Raw genomic sequence first — 17,578 nt, 5'->3', positions numbered from 1 at the left:
ATGGCGGGAGAGCCTAGGAAGCGCAACCCAAACTTGTACTGTCATTATCATCAGGATCATGGACACACGACAGATAACTGCAGGAATTTATGGGATCACTTGGAGCAGTTGGTCCAAGAGGGGAAATTGAAGCAACTCTTGCATCACTCTAGTGGAAGGGCGAGCCAGGCAGGTTCAGAGGCGCATGGGGACGCTTCATCAAGACCCCCTCTGGGTACGATTAATGTTATCTTTGCGGCCCCTGGAAGGACTGGGTCTTGCCCCTCTAGGGTGTTGTCGGTATTTCGGTCCTCGGCCGAGGATCATTCTCAAGCATCAAAGAGAGCCAGGGTGCGTATCCCCTTGGTTCTAGGCTTTTCGGATGAGGACATGGTTGGGACCATATAGCCCCATGAGGATGCTTTGGTGGTAACGTTGAGGATTGGTGGGTATGATGTCAGAAGAGTGATGGTCGATCAGGGTAGCGCTGTGGATGTAATGTATCCGGACTTGTACAAGGGGCTGGGTTTGAAGCCCGAGAACTTAACAACCTACAACTCTCCTCTGGTAAGTTTTGAGGGAAGGTTGGTCACTCCCAAAGGACTAATTAGACTGCCTGTACAAGCAGGTACGGACATGGTGGAGGTGGACTTTATTGTCGTGGATGTTTTTTCCCCGTACACAGCCATTATGGGCAGACCTTGGCTTCACACCCTCAAAGCGGTCTCGTCTACTCTGCATCAAAAAGTGAAGTACCCATCCGGAGACCAAGTGTTGGAAATAGTAGGCGATCAGGCGGCTGCTCGACAATGTCTAGTAGCGGCTATACAGCATCGACCGGAAGCAGAGACCTCGGCTACGGCTGACAATGAGTTGTAGCAATTAAAGTCCCCAGTATCAGGCGCAGATGTATCGGCCAATGGGGTAGAGTGTGAAGATCTGGAGAAGGTAGTTGTTGCTGGTGATCCAGAAAAATTATTTTAGATAGGAGCTAAATTGCCTTTGCAAGAGAAGGCGAGTTTGCTGTAATTCCTCCGAGCCAATGTGGACGTTTTCGCATGGGACCCGTATGAAGCCCCAGGGGTGGACCCGAATTTTATTTGTCATCGACTTAACATGAATCCCGCTGTTACGCCTAGGAGGCAACCTCCTCGGCGACCATCGAAGGAACACGCCGAGGCGGTTAGAAGTGAAGTTGCCAAGCTCAAACAGGCTGGGGCTATCAAGGAGGTCTTTTATCCTCAATGGTTAGCCAATATGGTGGTAGTAAAAAAGAAGACGGGAAAATGGCGAGTGTGCGTCGACTTTACGGATCTCAATAAGGCTTGCCCCAAGGATCCATTTCCCATGCCGAAGATCGATCAGTTGGTGGATGCGACCGTGGGCCACCCTAGGATGAGTTTTTTGGATGTCTTTCAAGGGTATCACCAAATACCGCTGGCCGTTGACGATCAGGAAAAGACTGCTTTTGTAACCCCGATTGGGAACTACCATTACAAGGTAATGCCCTTCGGCTTGAAAAACGCTGGGGCTACCTACCAACGCATGCTGACAAAGATGTTTGAGCCGCAACTGGGAAGAAACATTGAAGTTTATATCGATGATATGGTTGTGAAAAGTAAGGTGGCGTCCGAACATGTGGAAGACCTTACGAGTATTTTCGGGATATTAAGACAGCATAAGTTACGCTTGAATGCTTCAAAGTGTTCTTTTGGAGTAGGTTCCGGGAAGTTCTTGGGGTACATGGTGACCCATAGAGGAATTGAGGTGAACCCAGACCAGATTAGGGCCATTAACGATTTGCAAGCACCTCGGAATCCAAAAGAGGTGCAGAAGTTGACTGGGATGACTGCTGCGTTGAATCGGTTCATCTCCAGGTCGGCTGAAAGGTGTCGTCCTTTTTTCCGCTTATTACATAAGTGGCGAGGATTTGAATGGACCGCGGAGTGTGCGGTGGCGTTCCAGCAGCTGAAAGAATACCTGTCCAGGCCACCTATCATGTCTAGTCCGCAGGTGGATGAGGTGTTGTTTGCTTATCTGGCGGTGGCTCCTCACGCAGTTAGCTTCATCTTGATACGAGAAGACAACGACGTCCAAAGGCCAGTTTACTATGTTAGTAAGTCCCTCCATGAGGCCGAGGTGAGATATTTGTCATTAGAAAAGGCCATATTAGCGGTGGTCCATGCAACACGCAAACTTCCGCACTACTTTCAGGCGCACACCATGGTTATCTTAACCCAACTGCCTCTTAAGTCCGTACTCAGAAGTGCTGACTACACCGGAAGAATCACTAAGTGGGGTATGATCTTGGGTGCTTTTGATATCAAATACATGCCTCGCACCTCTATGAAGGGTCAAGTCCTTGCCGATTTGGTGACTGAGTTCGCCGAATGCCCAGAAGAAGTTGATGTGAATCAAGGTCACATGGATGAAAAATCGGTTGGCCTAATATCCACACGAGGCGGGCCCTTCTAGAGGGTGTACATGGATGGGGCAGCAAACCAAAGGGGAGCAGGATTGGGATTGGTGTTGATATCCCCCGAGGAGGTCATTATCGAAAAATCGTTAAGATTAGGGTTCTCGGCTACTAACAACGAATCCGAATACGAAGCTTTGATAGTAGGAATGAGTATGGTCTGAAAAATGGGGGGGAAGGCAGTAAAATTATTCTCGGACTCGAGGTTGGTAGTCGGCCAGGTGAGAGGAGAGCTAGAGGCCCGGGACCCAAGGATGCAGGGGTATCTGGACCGGGTTAGGCATATACAAACGAAGTTTGACTCTTTCGAGTTATTGCATATTCCTCGAGGTGAGAATACACACGCTGACTCCTTGGCAACCCTTGCCACCTCCTCGGTGCGAAATTTTCCTCGGGTGATTATAGTTGAAGACTTGTGTACCCCTACCTCACCAGAGAAGGAGGTTTGCCAGATCAATCAAACCAGTCTGTCTCCGAATTGGATGGATCCCATAGTGAAATTTCTTGAAGGTGACATATTACCCGAAGATAAGGTGGAAGTTGAGAAGATACAAAGGAGGGCTCCTCGGTACTGGTTATCTGAAGATAAAAAGTTGTACAAACGGTCCTTCTCTGGGCCATATCTGCTCTGTGTGCCTCCTGAGAGAGCAGAGTCAATCTTGGAAGAATTGCATGAAGGCATTTGTGGAAGTCACACAGGAGGGAGGTCTCTATCATGTCGGGCCCTCACTCAAGGATATTGGGGGCCGAATATGCGGAAGGAAGCGCAGGAGTACGTTAAGAAGTGCGATCAATGTCAAAGATATGCTCCGAATATCCGTCAACCGGGAGGAGTCCTTAACCTTCTCTCTAGCCCTTGTCCATTTGCCCAATGGGGGCTGGACATTGTCGGCCCTTTTCCCAAGGCCATAGGAAACAAGAAGTACTTGCTGGTCAGCACAGACTACTTCACTAAATGGGTCGAAGCCGAGCCCTTGGCGAACATCAGAGATGTAGATATGAAGAAGTTTGTTTGGAAGAACATTGTTACGCGGTTCGGAATTCCCCGCACTCTTGTCTCAGATAATGGACTCCAATTTGATAGCAATGCCTTTAGGGAATATTGTTCCGAACTAGGCATAAGGAACAGATATTCCACTCCGGCTTATCCACAAGGCAATGGGCAGGCTGAAGCGGTTAACAAAGTAATAGTTAATGGGCTTAAGAGGAGACTGGATGATGCGAAAGGAAAGTGAGTGGAGGAATTGCCACATGTGCTTTGGACGTATCGGACGACACCCTGACGTTCAATAGGAGAAACCCCCTTCTCCATGACTTATGGGGCCGAGGCCGTCATTCCCCTAGGAACTGGATTCCCAACGTTAAGGTCCAGTATATTCTCCTCGGATAGTAATGATGCGATGTTGGGAAAAAGTTTGGACCTGATCGAAGAACGAAGGGAAAATGCGATGGTTCAACTAGCTTACTACCAACATAAACTCAAGCAGGGCTATGATAGCAATGTGAAGATGAGACCATTAGCCGTAGGAGATCTGGTGCTAGGGAAAGTTCTAGGGGCCACCAAGAATCCAAATTGGGGAAAACTGAGACCTAATTGGGAAGGGCCATATCGGATCACTTCTATAGCGGGAATAGGAGCTTATTATCTGGAAGATCTAGATGAAAAAGCTGTACTTCATCCTTGGAATATAAATAATCTTAAGAGGTATTATTATTAATAAAAGTGCGTCAATTCAAATATCTCTTTTTAATTTATGTCAACTATACATCTTGTGATCCTACGTCCCAGGTTATATATTGAAATGTTAAACAGAAACCAAGTTAAGTCAGGTCCTCGGACCACAAGCTTGGTGGAAATTAACGTCCTATGTTATATGTTGAAATGTTAAACAGAAACCAAGTCAGGTCCTCGGACCACAAGCTTGGTGGAAATTAACGTCCTATGTTATATATTGAAATGTTAAACAGAAACCAAGTTAAGTCAGGTCCTCGGACTACAAGCTTGGTGGAAATTAACGTCCTATGTTATATGTTGAAATGTTAAACAGAAACCAAGTCAGGTCCTCGGACCACAAGCTTGGTGGAAATTAACGTCCTATGTTATATATTGAAATGTTAAACAGAAACCAAGTTAAGTCAGGTCCTCGGACTACAAGCTTGGTGGAAATTAACGTCCTATGTTATATGTTGAAATGTTAAACAGAAACCAAGTCAGGTCCTCGGACCACAAGCTTGGTGGAAATTAACGTCCTATGTTATATATTGAAATGTTAAACAGAAACCAAGTTAAGTCAGGTCCTCGGACTACAAGCTTGGTGGAAATTAACGTCCTATGTTATATGTTGAAATGTTAAACAGAAACCAAGTTAAGTCAGGTCCTCGGACCACAAGCTTGGTGGAAATTAACGTCCTATGTTATATATTGAAATGTTAAATAGAAACCAAGTTAAGTCAGGTCCTCGGACCACAAGCTTGGTGGAAATTAACGTCCTATATTGTATATTGAAATGTTAAACAGAAGCCAAGTTGTATCAGGTCCTCGGGCCACAAGCTTGGTAGAAATTAACGTCCTACGTTGTATATTGAGGTGTTGAGCAGTAACTGAGTTGTGATAGATCTTCTAATCCCAAACTTAACGGGAAATAATACCCAGTAATACTCATTGGGGAATCAAAGAGAGATCTTTGGACGCAAGTTGGCATACAATTAAGGTGCGGAAGGCATGATTTTATTTTGTTTACGAACTTTCACAAAGAATCGCGATTGATTGGAAAAGATGCGTGCATATCTAAAACGTCTCCCTAAAACCCTGTTGTATTAATGCTTATTGCTTATTGCTAACTGTCAGTTAACGATATGTATGAATAGAATTGCCCTGTCCAAGCAAAAAGTAGTCGAAATGAACCTATCAATATTATAATAACAATGTGGGCGAGTACAAAAATAAACTAAAGTAGTAAAAGCGGTAAGAAAATGAACGAAGAAGTTCCCTATAAAATGTTTAGTTAAGCTACAAGACAAGTTCTACTTTTTCAATTTCAATTGGATCTTCGGGGTCTGGCTGGTGGGTATGTCGGCCTCTGGATTAGCGATTCCCTCTTTGGTTTGGGTAGCGCCCCCAGTTGGTAAGACTATGGAGACCAAATCCTGTTGAAAACCTTGGGAGGCTGTCTCTGCCTCCGAAGTGGTGGTGGTTTTGTTTGGGGAAACTCCTGGAGGGGCAAGTCCCTTTTTAGCTAATTCCGGCTGGCCATGGGGAAGAAGACTGTGAGGCGGAACCTCCTCGTCGAGGTTAATAATTGAAGAGGGAGCATCAGCCTGATCGGATAGAAGAGCTGAGGGGCGGATCGCCTCGGGGTAGAATATGTTCTCGGGCTTACGTAACTCAGATGAGGCTTCAACCCCAGCACGGGTAAGAGCCTCACTCCAAGTCCTTGCGTAGTAGATACGGCATACCTCCGGTACCTCGGCTCTCAAAGTCTTCTCAGTTTTGGCTATGCCAATCTCGTAGCCTCTTTGCTCAGCTTCGTTCATCGCCTGCTCGGCACAGATTTTTGCCTTCTCGGCTTGCTCCTGGGACTTTTTAGCCCGCTCCCTTAACCTTTGGGTTTCCTCCAGGTGCTTCCTGAGAACTAGGACTTGCTCTAGAGTCTTCTTTAGCTCGGCATTTGCCTCTCGTAAAAGTTTCCCCTAGGTCTCGGCCTACTTTTGATAGCCTTCTAATGCCGATTCAGCGCTCTTGCGAGCTTGCTCTTCGGTCTGTAACTTTTTCTGGGCATCGGCCAAGTCCTGTTCAAATTTGGACAAGGCCTGTACAGCCGTTACCCGCCTTTTTCTTTCATCATCTAACTGATTGGAGCAGGCGTTGAGCATCTCATCTAGCTTGAAAGTGTTCTGGATGATCTGCAGGAAAAAGGTTAATGCTATAGTCAATGAAAAGTGCCTATTGTTGAATACAACCACGGAATGAGAAAGATAGGAGTTAGCTCCTTACCATGCCCAAATATCGTTTGTTGTCAAGAACAAGTTCATTCTTCCTCATATTTTTTAATTCGGCCATGTCTTTTAGGAGCAATAAGGCTTCCTCTACAGCCGAGGCTACGTGACACCCAATGCCGCCGTTAAAGTCCCTTATAGATGCATCATCTCGCAGGGGCTCCCCACCGTGCATAGGTGCTGGCAACCATGCTTGTGGTTCAGGATGTTGGGAATCAGGTTTCTCTTGGCCCCGTGCGGCCTGGTACTTGGTTTTTTGCTGCTTTGCAGCTCGTTGGGCATCCTCTTCCCGAGTTGGGCGAGACTTGCTCGCATCTGTCACCTCCTTACCCTTCTGTTCCCGGCATCTTTTCTGCTCGGCTGCATTGGGAAGCGCTTGTTGGGGGGATGGCTGAGGAGGTTGGCGAGGTGCAGGAGGGGGAGACCTAGCCGGAAGAGAGGAAGCCTGGGATGGTACTGATTTTGCGGGCGCACTCTTTCCCGGCTGACCTTCCATCAGCTCCAGCAAGCTTTTCTGAGGTTTTCTTTGTATCCCCATCTCGTCGGGATCTTCCTCGGAGTTGGTGGGTTGATCAAAAATTCCGAAATCGTTCGAGGATTCAGATGCTACTACAACCTTTTCCTCGCTTTTCTCCTTTCCTTTTCTCCTTTTTATTTCCTTTTCCCTGAGGGTAGGTAGGGATGATGAGGTTCCTGCTGAGACACTGGCTAGGAAGAGAGGCTCTGTGCGAGGTGTGTATTGGGGAAGCGGAATACCCTCAGGAACAACGAACCCCTAGTAGGCAACACTGATACGGTGAAGCCGAGGGTCGCAGGCTCTAATCACGCACTTCGGTGCTTGAAAAGCAAAAGAGGAGAGGGTATAGCCGAGGATTAAGTGTGCGGCCCGGAGCTGACCGTCAGCCTCGTTCACGTATATTTTGGCTCTCAATAACCTATCCAGGCTCGCCTTATTGACTAACCTGAGATTGGGCTTTGTGTAGCGTCTATCTGCAAAACCGTTGAGTCGAGAATGAAAATTATGGAAGGCAGAAATGATCAAAAAGAAAAAAGTAAACGAAATGTGTTCTCAAACTAAATATTATATAGATCTATGGCTATGCGCCCACCTGGTATTCCCTCCACCGTCGGACAAGGCAGGCCATCGTGCCATTCCCCGGAGAGAATAAGGAAATCCTCCATTAGGTTCTTGTTTGAAGTGGGAAGGCACTGAATCAACCTTACCTCAGGATATCTCGACTTGAGATAATACACCTGCCCGGCTAAATGATGAAGATTGTACACCCAATTCACATCATGATGGGTTAACTTTAGATCCATTCTCTTATTCAAAGCGTCTATGCTTCCCAGGACCCTAAACATGTTTGGAGCACATTGGGTGGGGGATAGCCTAAAGAAGCTAAGGTAATTCCTAGTGATACTACCCATGGGGAGAGTCATCCCGCCCTCTATAAAAGCAATCATGGGAACAACTACTTCCCCGGTTTGTCTGGCATCAGCCCATTCCCCTTGAGCTACGTACCTCATCCCCACCGTTGAGGGGATTTTGTACTTAGAGCGAAAGTTTCTAATACCTTCCTCGGACTCAACGAGACATTGAAATGGATTCTTTTGTTTCCCCATTTATCTAAAAGACTTAGCAGAAAAAAAAACTGCTAGGTTTGAAATAAAAATGGTAAAAACTTTGAGAAGACTTATAGGTTCAAAAGGAAGGACCTCGGACGGAGCACGATTATTTGTAGTCACCAGGAAAGTAACGAAAATAGAGAAAGGCAGGTTCAGTGTATGAACTCAGGAACCACGTAATCATCGAAGGTAAAGTACAGGGCTAATTTGAGAACACCTTTATGGTCATGTGAGGATTATGAGCGGTAAAGTTCCCGCTCATAAAACGAGGAAGGCCTTCTGCCGGATGATTTAAATCCTACCGTTGAACGTGGGAGACAAGGGCGTTGCCAAAATTTAATGCCGCTAAAATCGGGATGCTGAAGTGTCAGAGGCATGCCCCAAAAACCCGCATAATTACGGGCTTATGACGTCAAAATCCACCTTCTCTCCCGAGGAGTCGAAAAGTAGGATTTTGAGGGGCTATTGTGGGGGCCAATCGATCAACAGGCCCATTAAGGTCAGGATCGTTGGGCCTGTGGCCCATCCGAGGATGCATATTCGTCCGAGGAGGTCAGGTCAGGCCATAAGGCAATTACCGGAGGGGGGTGGAAGTCAATATCACGAAGGCCGAGTTCCATATTCGTCCGAGGACAATACACTCCTCGGCAGTACGCATCCAAGGACGATCAGGACGCGGTCTGGTTACAACCGGATCTCGGAATTATGTCACCACTGAAGAAGGGATAACAAACCAAGGGTAAAAAAGAAGAGGCAAACAAATATCTATAACTACAACTGCCTCCGCATTGATTACCTCTCAACCAACTCTCTGGTCGCATTAATGTGGAGGTGATACTTGAACAGTAAGAAGGCAGCCTTACAGCTGCCCATAGGAAGTTCTAGGAGGTGCTAGATGGGACAAAAGGAAATCCCCAGAACCCAACCTACATGTGTGCGGTGAGGATGGAACACAGAAGATGGTATATAAACTGAAAGAAGAACATGTAAGAAGGATCGGGACGTAAAAAAAAGAAAAAAAAAGCACAGACTGAGAGAGGAGAACAAAAGAGAAACAGTAGAACTGCATCGATTACTAAAAACAAAAACGATCGTTGCACCAGCTCTGAGCCTTCCATATATGTGAGGGTGAATCTTTCCTTTCTAAAAAAGTTAACCTAGTTCTTAACACCCACGTTCTACAAATTATATTGTTTGGGCCTATTTACGTGCGAACCCGGTATCGTCTTGGGTCGTTACAAATCGTGTCCTTACAGCATTAATTAAAGGCATCAGGCAGCAGGAACACCCCTCTTCTAATTTGAAGTGTTTTCTATTTATTTTTGTTTTTCTTTTAATTAATTTTCTATAGGTATTTTTTAATTTATATCATAACTAATAGACTATTTTATTTTATGTCACATTTAAAAAGGAAAATAAAATATTTTCTATTTTATCATTATTTTTAGAGAGATTCCAAACAGATAAAATGAAAATAAAGGTTGAAAAAAAGAATAAACATGCACAAGTTTTAATTGAAAGAAGGGGGGGGGGGGGGGGGGGGGGACATTATTATCTAAAACACCTAAATTAATAAAAACCAGTAACAATATTTAACTTCAATCTTGAAATATCTCTCTTATTCTACATCTTTCTGGGGTGTGCATGTGTGAGACAACTTGCTCCATAGAATTGCTGGAAAATATAAACAGTTTGTTATTGAGAAAACATAATAAGTAATAAATAATGAAGGAAACTCGTGAATTTTTTTTTATGTAATTAACCATCGGAGTTTATTCTATGTATGAAACATATATATATATATATATATATATTTATATATGTGCGTGTGTATATATAGCATTTAACTTATAAATCATCAGCATGAAGAATATTATTTATCTTTTTTTAAAAAAGTGATTGAAATCAAATCTAAATCATATAAATGTGTAGATTCCAACTTTGCTATGGATACAACTTTTTCCTCAACTTTTTCTACAGTTTATTGAAGTTGTAAATTGCAAGTATCAATTTTATTTCCATTATGTACAATCCACCACTTCAACAAATTGTGAAAACGTTTTGTAACTGAATTTAACTTTTTCTACAGTTTATTGAAGTTGTAAATTGCAAGTATCAATTTTATTTCCATTATGTACAATCCACCACTTCAACAAATTGTGAAAAAGTTTTGTAACTGAATTTATTAGTTAGGCACTAATATTCAAAATATTTTGTTGAAAAGATAAAATTTAAAATAGAGAATGTAGTGTTAGTGGGTGTATATGCATTTGGCATCATTGGAAGAAGTTTTAATAGCTATGTCCATTATTATCTTATGTAAAAATAAAATAGAATTTAACTCAAATTCTTCATGTATGATTTAAATTTTAAAGTATATAATTTACTTTTTTATTATAATTTTATAGTCATAACAATAGGTGAGGGAAAATTTGAACCTTGATTTCTCTTAGAACGTGTAACTCAATAATAATACTCTAGTCAAGATAAATAATAATTTGAAAATATCATTAATTTTTTAATTATCTATTTTATAATTAATAATCATATCAAGTTGAAGTTACTTAAAAAAAAAAAAAAAAAAATCCTCAAATAGCGGTTGGGTCACAGCAAGAACAAAATGACACCAAAGTTACCAAACCCATTGGGCCCCACTGCTTTACACACAATAGTGGAGTGGGCCTGCTCTATTTCAGCACCCTCACCAGGCCTTCTTCAACTTCAAGCCCAAACCCTAAAAAATACAAGAGGTCTTCCGTTAGTCACCATTTCTCTCCGTAACGGAGATAATTTTGTTGGTAAAATTCATGACGTGTCAGATCCCCATTGGGTAATTCAGTCTGTGTGATTTTCCCGCTCAAGCATACCCAATAGAAGGGAGAGAAAATAAGAAAGGAAAAAAAAAAAAAAAAAAACTGAACTGTACCTCTAGTTGCTTTTAGAAAAATTTTCAAATTTGATTTATTAGGTTTGATTTTTCCGGGTTCTTTTTTGTGTTCTCAAAATCCTGAATTTGGTGCATCATTCTTTTATCTCTTTGTTGTTTTTATAATTCATTGTTATGTTTGAAGAAAAAAAAGAAGAAGCAGAATTTTGATGAGAACAATTTTAGAAAACCAAACACCTTCTACATCACATTGAAAGGAAAATTTATTTGATTTTACTGAACTATTATTTTTCTTGAATTGAAACTATATATGTGACAATCTTTTCAACTGAATTGCACTTTTCCTAGTAATTTGAGATGGACCAAACTTTCAAAACAAAATTGAAAACAGATCAATGTACTTTGTAATTTAGCTTAAATATTTTTGTATTTCTAATTTACTAAATCCATAAAATACAACTGGCTAACCCATTTTCATGACAGACACATGTCCATCAAGATATTTTGCATTAATAAAAAAACAAATAACCTAGTACAAAATTGTAACTTGATATTTCTCCATTAAATTATCTAAAACACCTAAATTAATAAATAAATAAAAAACCAGTAACAATATTTAACTTGAATCTTGAAAGACCTTTCATTATTCTACATCTTTCTGGTGGGTGTGAGAGTGTGCAGGACAACTTGCTCCATGAAATTGCTGGGCGGCATTAAAAAATAAAAATGAAGAGAAAGGAGAGAATTGGCAAGCTTCTTTTTCCTTTTATTTATTTATATTTTTTTAATGCTCTTTCATTTCATTTCTTTAATGTACTGAAGAAGAATATAACATTTGTAATTTTAAACTAACATTGTTTAGCGGACAAAAGCAGCATATTGTTAGCTGGCTCTGTAATCCGAATTATCTTGATTGAGCAACTAGTCCTGATTCACACCTTCCCTGCATTGCATATGAATGTGAATGTCATTTATTTTGTTTTTGAATGCATGTGAGTATAGACAGAGATGACTCTGTAACAAAATATTATGTCAACAGAGTGGAAACAGTGTATGTTCACACAATGTTTGTACATTGTATATGATTTTAGTTTTCATCAACCAAGGAATACATTGTGCAGAGGATTTTGTATCAACCTACACAACAGGTTAGATTTTACCCTTTTGAATACCCTCCTACCACAAGTTATCCTTCTTTCTCATTATCAAACTTAAAATTTCAGCATTATTTCTTTCCATTCATTACTTAGCCACAAGAAATAAACCATAGAACTGGAATTAAAATCATATCCAGCTTTTCTACACTCTAATTGGAAGCAGTTTTGATTAAGTATTTTTAAAATTATATTGAAACTTGTTTACGACTATATAATTATATATACACATTAATGCATACCTAATCAATATATAAAGTCAATGTTGTATTCAGCAAAAAAAGAAGTCAATGTTGTATTTAGCTGACCTTGTGGTGCTGTATTTGTATGGGGGTTATCCTATACTCCTATTTGGGTTGAGTCATTGAAAAAAATACTTTGAACAATACAATGAAATTATATAATAACAAACTAATAATTTGAAGAACCATAACGTCTTAAATAATGGCATAAATTAGTATTTGCAGAAGCAAGAAAAAAGAAAAATGCACACCCACGTGTATACGGAAATTCCAAATTTATATTCCATCCTTAGCGTTAGCAGTCACCATTAACAATTACAAGGAAAGTGGTCTACAATATTTTACACAAGGCTTACTATAAATATTGATGTGGCTGTTCCAAGCTGGACACAACAACAACCCACATTTGTGAAAGAAAAAGAAAAAAATGGCAGAAGGAGCTTTGTTCCACCTTGCAGGAAAAGTCCTTGGAACTGCTGGGTTCCTTAATTCTCCAAGAGGTAAAACTGACCTTTGGTGTCAAAACTGAGATTGAAAATCTAACAAACACACTTTCCACGATCCAAGCTGTGATCTTAGATGAGGAAAAGCAGAGTTCTCATAGTCGTCAAATCAAAGACTGGCTCAGAAAGCTCAAAGATGTCCTCCATGATGCAGATGACTTGCTGGATGATTTCTTCACTGAAGTCTTGCGGCACAAAGTGATGACAAAAAGGGTACGCCTTTTCTCTTCAAGTTCAAACAGTCTTATTGCTTTAAGTCCTAAGATGGCCAATGAAATAAAAGCAATTAGGGAGAGACTAAATGCCATTGCAAAAGACAAAGAGGATTTCCACTTTATTCAAAGTTCCCTTGAGCCACAAGTTATGAATAGGGACAGGGAAACTTATTCTTTTGTATTGGAAGAAGAAATATTTGGGAGAGAGAAAGATAAGAAAGAAATCATAGAACATCATTTTGATGGCAATGTCTTAGAAAATATTTCTATAATTCCAACAGTTGGTATTGGAGGATTGGGGAAGACAACACTAGCTCAACTAGTATATAATGATGAAAGTGTCAAAAGCAAATTTGAGCTAAAACTTTGGGTTTGTATTTCTGATATCTTTGAAGTAAAACTAATTGTTAAAGAAATTTTAAAACAACTAACAAAGGAGAAGTTTGTAGAAAGCCTTGTGATGTTGCAAAATCAGCTTCGAGAAAATCTAAATGGGAAAAAATACTTGCTTGTCTTGGATGATTTGTGGAATGAGGACAATAATAAATGGCTTCTCTTGAGAAATTTGTTAATGGTTGGTGCAAGGGGAAGTAGACTAATGGTGACCACACGCTCGGAAAGGGTAACAAGGACAACAAGGGCAACTTCATGGTATGCTTTAAGAAGCCTACCTGAAGAAAAGGCTTGGGGTTTGTTTGTAGAAGTGGCATTTGAGCAAGGTCAACTACCAGAGAATGAAGCCTTTGTAAGTTTGGCAAAGGAGATTGTCGAGAAGTGTGTTGGGGTACCTCTTGCCATAAGGATGATAGCAAGCTTTCTACGCACCAAAGCTTCAAAAAATGAGTGGAGATCCTCTAAAAATTATGAACTCTCAAAAATCACTCAACAAGAAGAAAATTATATTTCATCAACACTTAAGTTGAGTTATGATCATCTGCCAGCATACTTAAAGCAATGTTTTGCTTATTGTAGATTCTTCCAAAAGATTATAAATTTAATGTAGAGACATTAATTCATCTTTAGGCAACGCAAGGTTTTATTAAGTTATCAAATCCAAAGCATTGAGCTAAGGATGTTGTGAGAGAGTACTTTATGGAATTACTTTGGAGATCTTTTTTTCAAGATGTAGAAAAAGATAACTTGAGCAATATTGCATATTGCAAAATGCATGATCTCATGCATGATCTTGCAACACTTGTGGCTAGAACATAAAGTACCATGTTAACTTCGAGTGAGGAATATATTGGTGAAAAAGTTCGTCATGTATTTTTTGATCTTGTGTATTCATCGAGGCAACCTACAATCCCTGTTGCTAAAGAAATGAAGATATGAACAATTCTTGCAGGTAGTGTAGGGGGGGATTTGGATAACTTCACTTGTGATGCACTTGTTTTAAATTTAAAGTATTTGCATGCATTGGATTTGAGTTGCTTAAGGCTACGTGTAGTGCCATGTTCAATTGGGGAATTGAAGCATTTACGATATCTTGATCTTTACAAAAATAATATTGAAATTCTCCCAAATTCCATTACTAAGCTGCTGAATTTGCAGACACTAATACTAAAAAATTGTCAGTTTCTTAGAGAATTACCAGAAGGCATTAACATGTTGGTCAGTCTCAAGTATCTAGATATTACAAATTGCTCCAAATTAACTAATATGCCCCTTGAAATTGAATGTCTTACTTCTCTTGAGATAGTACTATCACAGGCTGTTGTGAACATGGGATTAAAGGCTAGTTTTGGTGGTATGTGTAAGAAAAAAGGGGGCAAGTCCAATGGTGGACCAAGTCTATTGAAGGTTTAGTAATTTGGGAGGAAGCTTAGAAATGAAAAATCTGGGACATGGAAAAGATAGCATGTTGGAATGTAAAGATGCACATTTAAAGGAGAAACAACATATTTAGCGACTGTTATTAGAGTGGGATATATTGAGGTGGGCTGAAAGAACCAAATGTTATGATGAAATGTCATTGGAAGGGCTCCAACCACATCCAAATCTTAAAGCATTGGAGTTGAGATATTACATGGGTGTGACAATTTAAACCTGGCTCTCTTTGCTTACAAATCTTGGTGATTTGAGATTATATGGTAATAAATACGACAACATCTCCCGCCATTAAATCAACTCCCTTTTCTCAAGTTTTTCAGTCTTGAAACCATGGAAGCACTTGAATATATATTAGAAGACAGTGTTAATGACATGTTGGGCGGTCCTTCTTCTTCAAGAAAAAACATTCTTTCTATCCTTATCTTCTCTCATAATAGAGCAATGATGATGATGTTAATGAGCCACACCATCTCTTACTTCCATCATTTCCTCATCGTCTTTCCCAGTTAAAGATTCTTGGATGCCCTAACCTGACTTGCATGCCCCTGTTTCCATATCTCAAAGAAGAGCTAACATTGGATGGAGCTAGTTTGAAGGAATTGGAGCAGGGAAAGGAAATGAAAGCGAAAATGGGTGCAGCAACCACATCAACCTCTTCCTCCTCCTCTTCATGCTACTTTCCTCTCTCTCGATTACAATCTTTGTGGTTAAAGAATGTTAACCATTTAGAATCTCTTCCAAAGGAGTAGCTGTGGAACCTCATTTCTCTCCAGAAACTCGATATAGAAAGCTGTGATGGACTGGATTCTCTCCCTTGGATAGCCAACCTCAAATCACTACAGTTCCTTAGAATTTGGAGTTGTCCCAATTTGACATTGCTTCCTCAAGAGATTCGAAATCTCACCTCTTTACAATCTTTGGAAATATTTTTTTGTTCTCCCCTCTTACGAATAAGATGCCAGAGGCAAACAAGTGCAGATTGACCCATCATTGCTCATGTCCCACGCGTGATTGTTTTCATATAATCCATCACAAAATGATTTCTTCAGGTATGCCTTTATCTATCTTTTCATCCCAATTTTTCATAAATAGACTATTATAAATCAAATACTGCTTTTTGAGGGTTTTCATATTTTGGACAACTTCTAAAAAGTATTTAACTTCATTCCTATGCTTAACTTATTTTCATAGAGGAGAGCAAACTATGTCATTAAGGTACGAAACTCTTGGCAATAATCTTGTTTCTTGTTTGTTCTTCTTCATTCTGTTTTTTGAGGTTCTGATATTTTGGTGAACTTATTAGCCTTTTGACTCCTTAGGCAGAACGAATTAAGGCAAGGACCTAGCTTAAAATTTGAAACTTGTTCAAAATTAGCAAGCCTTGCAATTGTGTGACAAGCCGTCAACTTGGTGGTAATCATCTTTTCTTTTTGGGAGATCTCTTTCTGTTATGTTTCTATTCTCTTTGTACCTAACAAAAAAAGTCGAGAAGGTGTTGAATTTGGTCGCCTTTTGTTGATGCTTGCAGAAATGGAGAAAATCTTTTTAACACTTGAGGGGAGTATTTACCATGACAAGTGACAACTAACACTGCAGGACATGGCTTATTATTAAGGTATACTGTTCAGTAGTTTTTTTTTTCTTTATATGTATGCTGTTGATGCATGGTATTTACTTAAAATTGAAATGCTCAATGTCATTTGAGTAATTAGTAAATAAGTAATCACTTACATAGTTTCTCCAATGAGATAATTAGGCTAAATGGTTTCTTCTTTTCTTAAATGTGTTTGGAGAATTCAATTAAGTCAAAATCTTAAAATGAGATTGAGTAAATTGACTCCATCTTAATTGCATTTCTTATATCTTAATTTAAAAAAAATTCAATCAGATATCAAATGTGTTCTAAAATTTCAGAAAAAAGTATTAGGAATCCATCAAGTTTCTTACCATTTTATTTTTTATATATACTTTTATGAGTCAGGTTGCTAATGTTCAAAGGACCTTAGCTTAGGAACGTTTATTTCCAGTGAATAAATCTTTTGGATCTAGCCACACCTTCTACTGCTGCTCATCTTCAAATAGTTGGAAGGTAAAAAGATTCTCGTTATCTTTCCAAATCTTAGTGTTGCTGTCCTGCTAAAAAGAAATATTGTCTCTTTGGTACACACAATAATACTTTTTTCTTGTTATTTGTGCTAAAATGTTCTATTTCTGGCATATGCTTCATAAAACTTCCTTTTTGGATAAATGAGTAAATTACATTAAAAAAAAAAAAAAAAAAGAGTCAACAAGCAACAAAACAGCTGCAAGCAATTAGATATTGAAACATAGCCATAAAGCAGTTAAAGCCAACCTAATTAACCAAGCATCTGAAGTAAGCTACAAATCACAACGCTCAATCTACTCTAATAATTAAACAATGGTCAAACCTGTTCTAGAATCTCCCAATTCTAAGAGGGATTAATTCTCTAAACACATTATCTACACTTAGACTCCCTTGCAAATAACTCATGTTCATGACTTTCATATTGTTCCAAAGCTGGTGTCTCTCCTAGAGTGACTTCAACATGCTGCTACTTTGTTAATATCTTCAGATTAGGTATTGTTCTTTTTTTTTTTTTTTTTGGTCAAAAGGAAATTATATTAAAACTAACTGGAAAAACCAGAACC

The 17,578-nt window shown here is 39.9% G+C and overlaps 2 protein-coding genes across 2 annotated transcripts; both read left to right on the top strand.

Annotated features, from left to right (window-relative positions):
- Positions 1–858, top strand: LOC115984827. The gene is made up of 2 exons (XM_031107825.1): positions 1–279; positions 388–858. The coding sequence occupies exons 1-2, from the start codon at positions 1–3 to the stop codon at positions 856–858; spliced, it is 750 nt and encodes a 249-aa protein (XP_030963685.1).
- Positions 859–6,640: 5,782 nt separating this feature from the next.
- LOC115984826 (putative disease resistance protein RGA4) lies at positions 6,641–15,657 on the top strand. The gene is made up of 3 exons (XM_031107824.1): positions 6,641–6,859; positions 12,819–13,862; positions 15,346–15,657. Exons 1-3 carry the CDS (start codon positions 6,641–6,643, stop codon positions 15,655–15,657), a joined length of 1,575 nt encoding a protein of 524 aa, XP_030963684.1.
- Positions 15,658–17,578: the final 1,921 nt, after the last annotated feature.

This window comes from Quercus lobata, chromosome 4 (genome assembly GCF_001633185.2).
Source record: "Quercus lobata isolate SW786 chromosome 4, ValleyOak3.0 Primary Assembly, whole genome shotgun sequence".
Lineage (NCBI taxonomy): Eukaryota > Viridiplantae > Streptophyta > Magnoliopsida > Fagales > Fagaceae > Quercus > Quercus lobata.
Note: the sequence above shows the minus strand (reverse complement) of the source record. Positions and strands in the feature narration are given on the sequence as shown.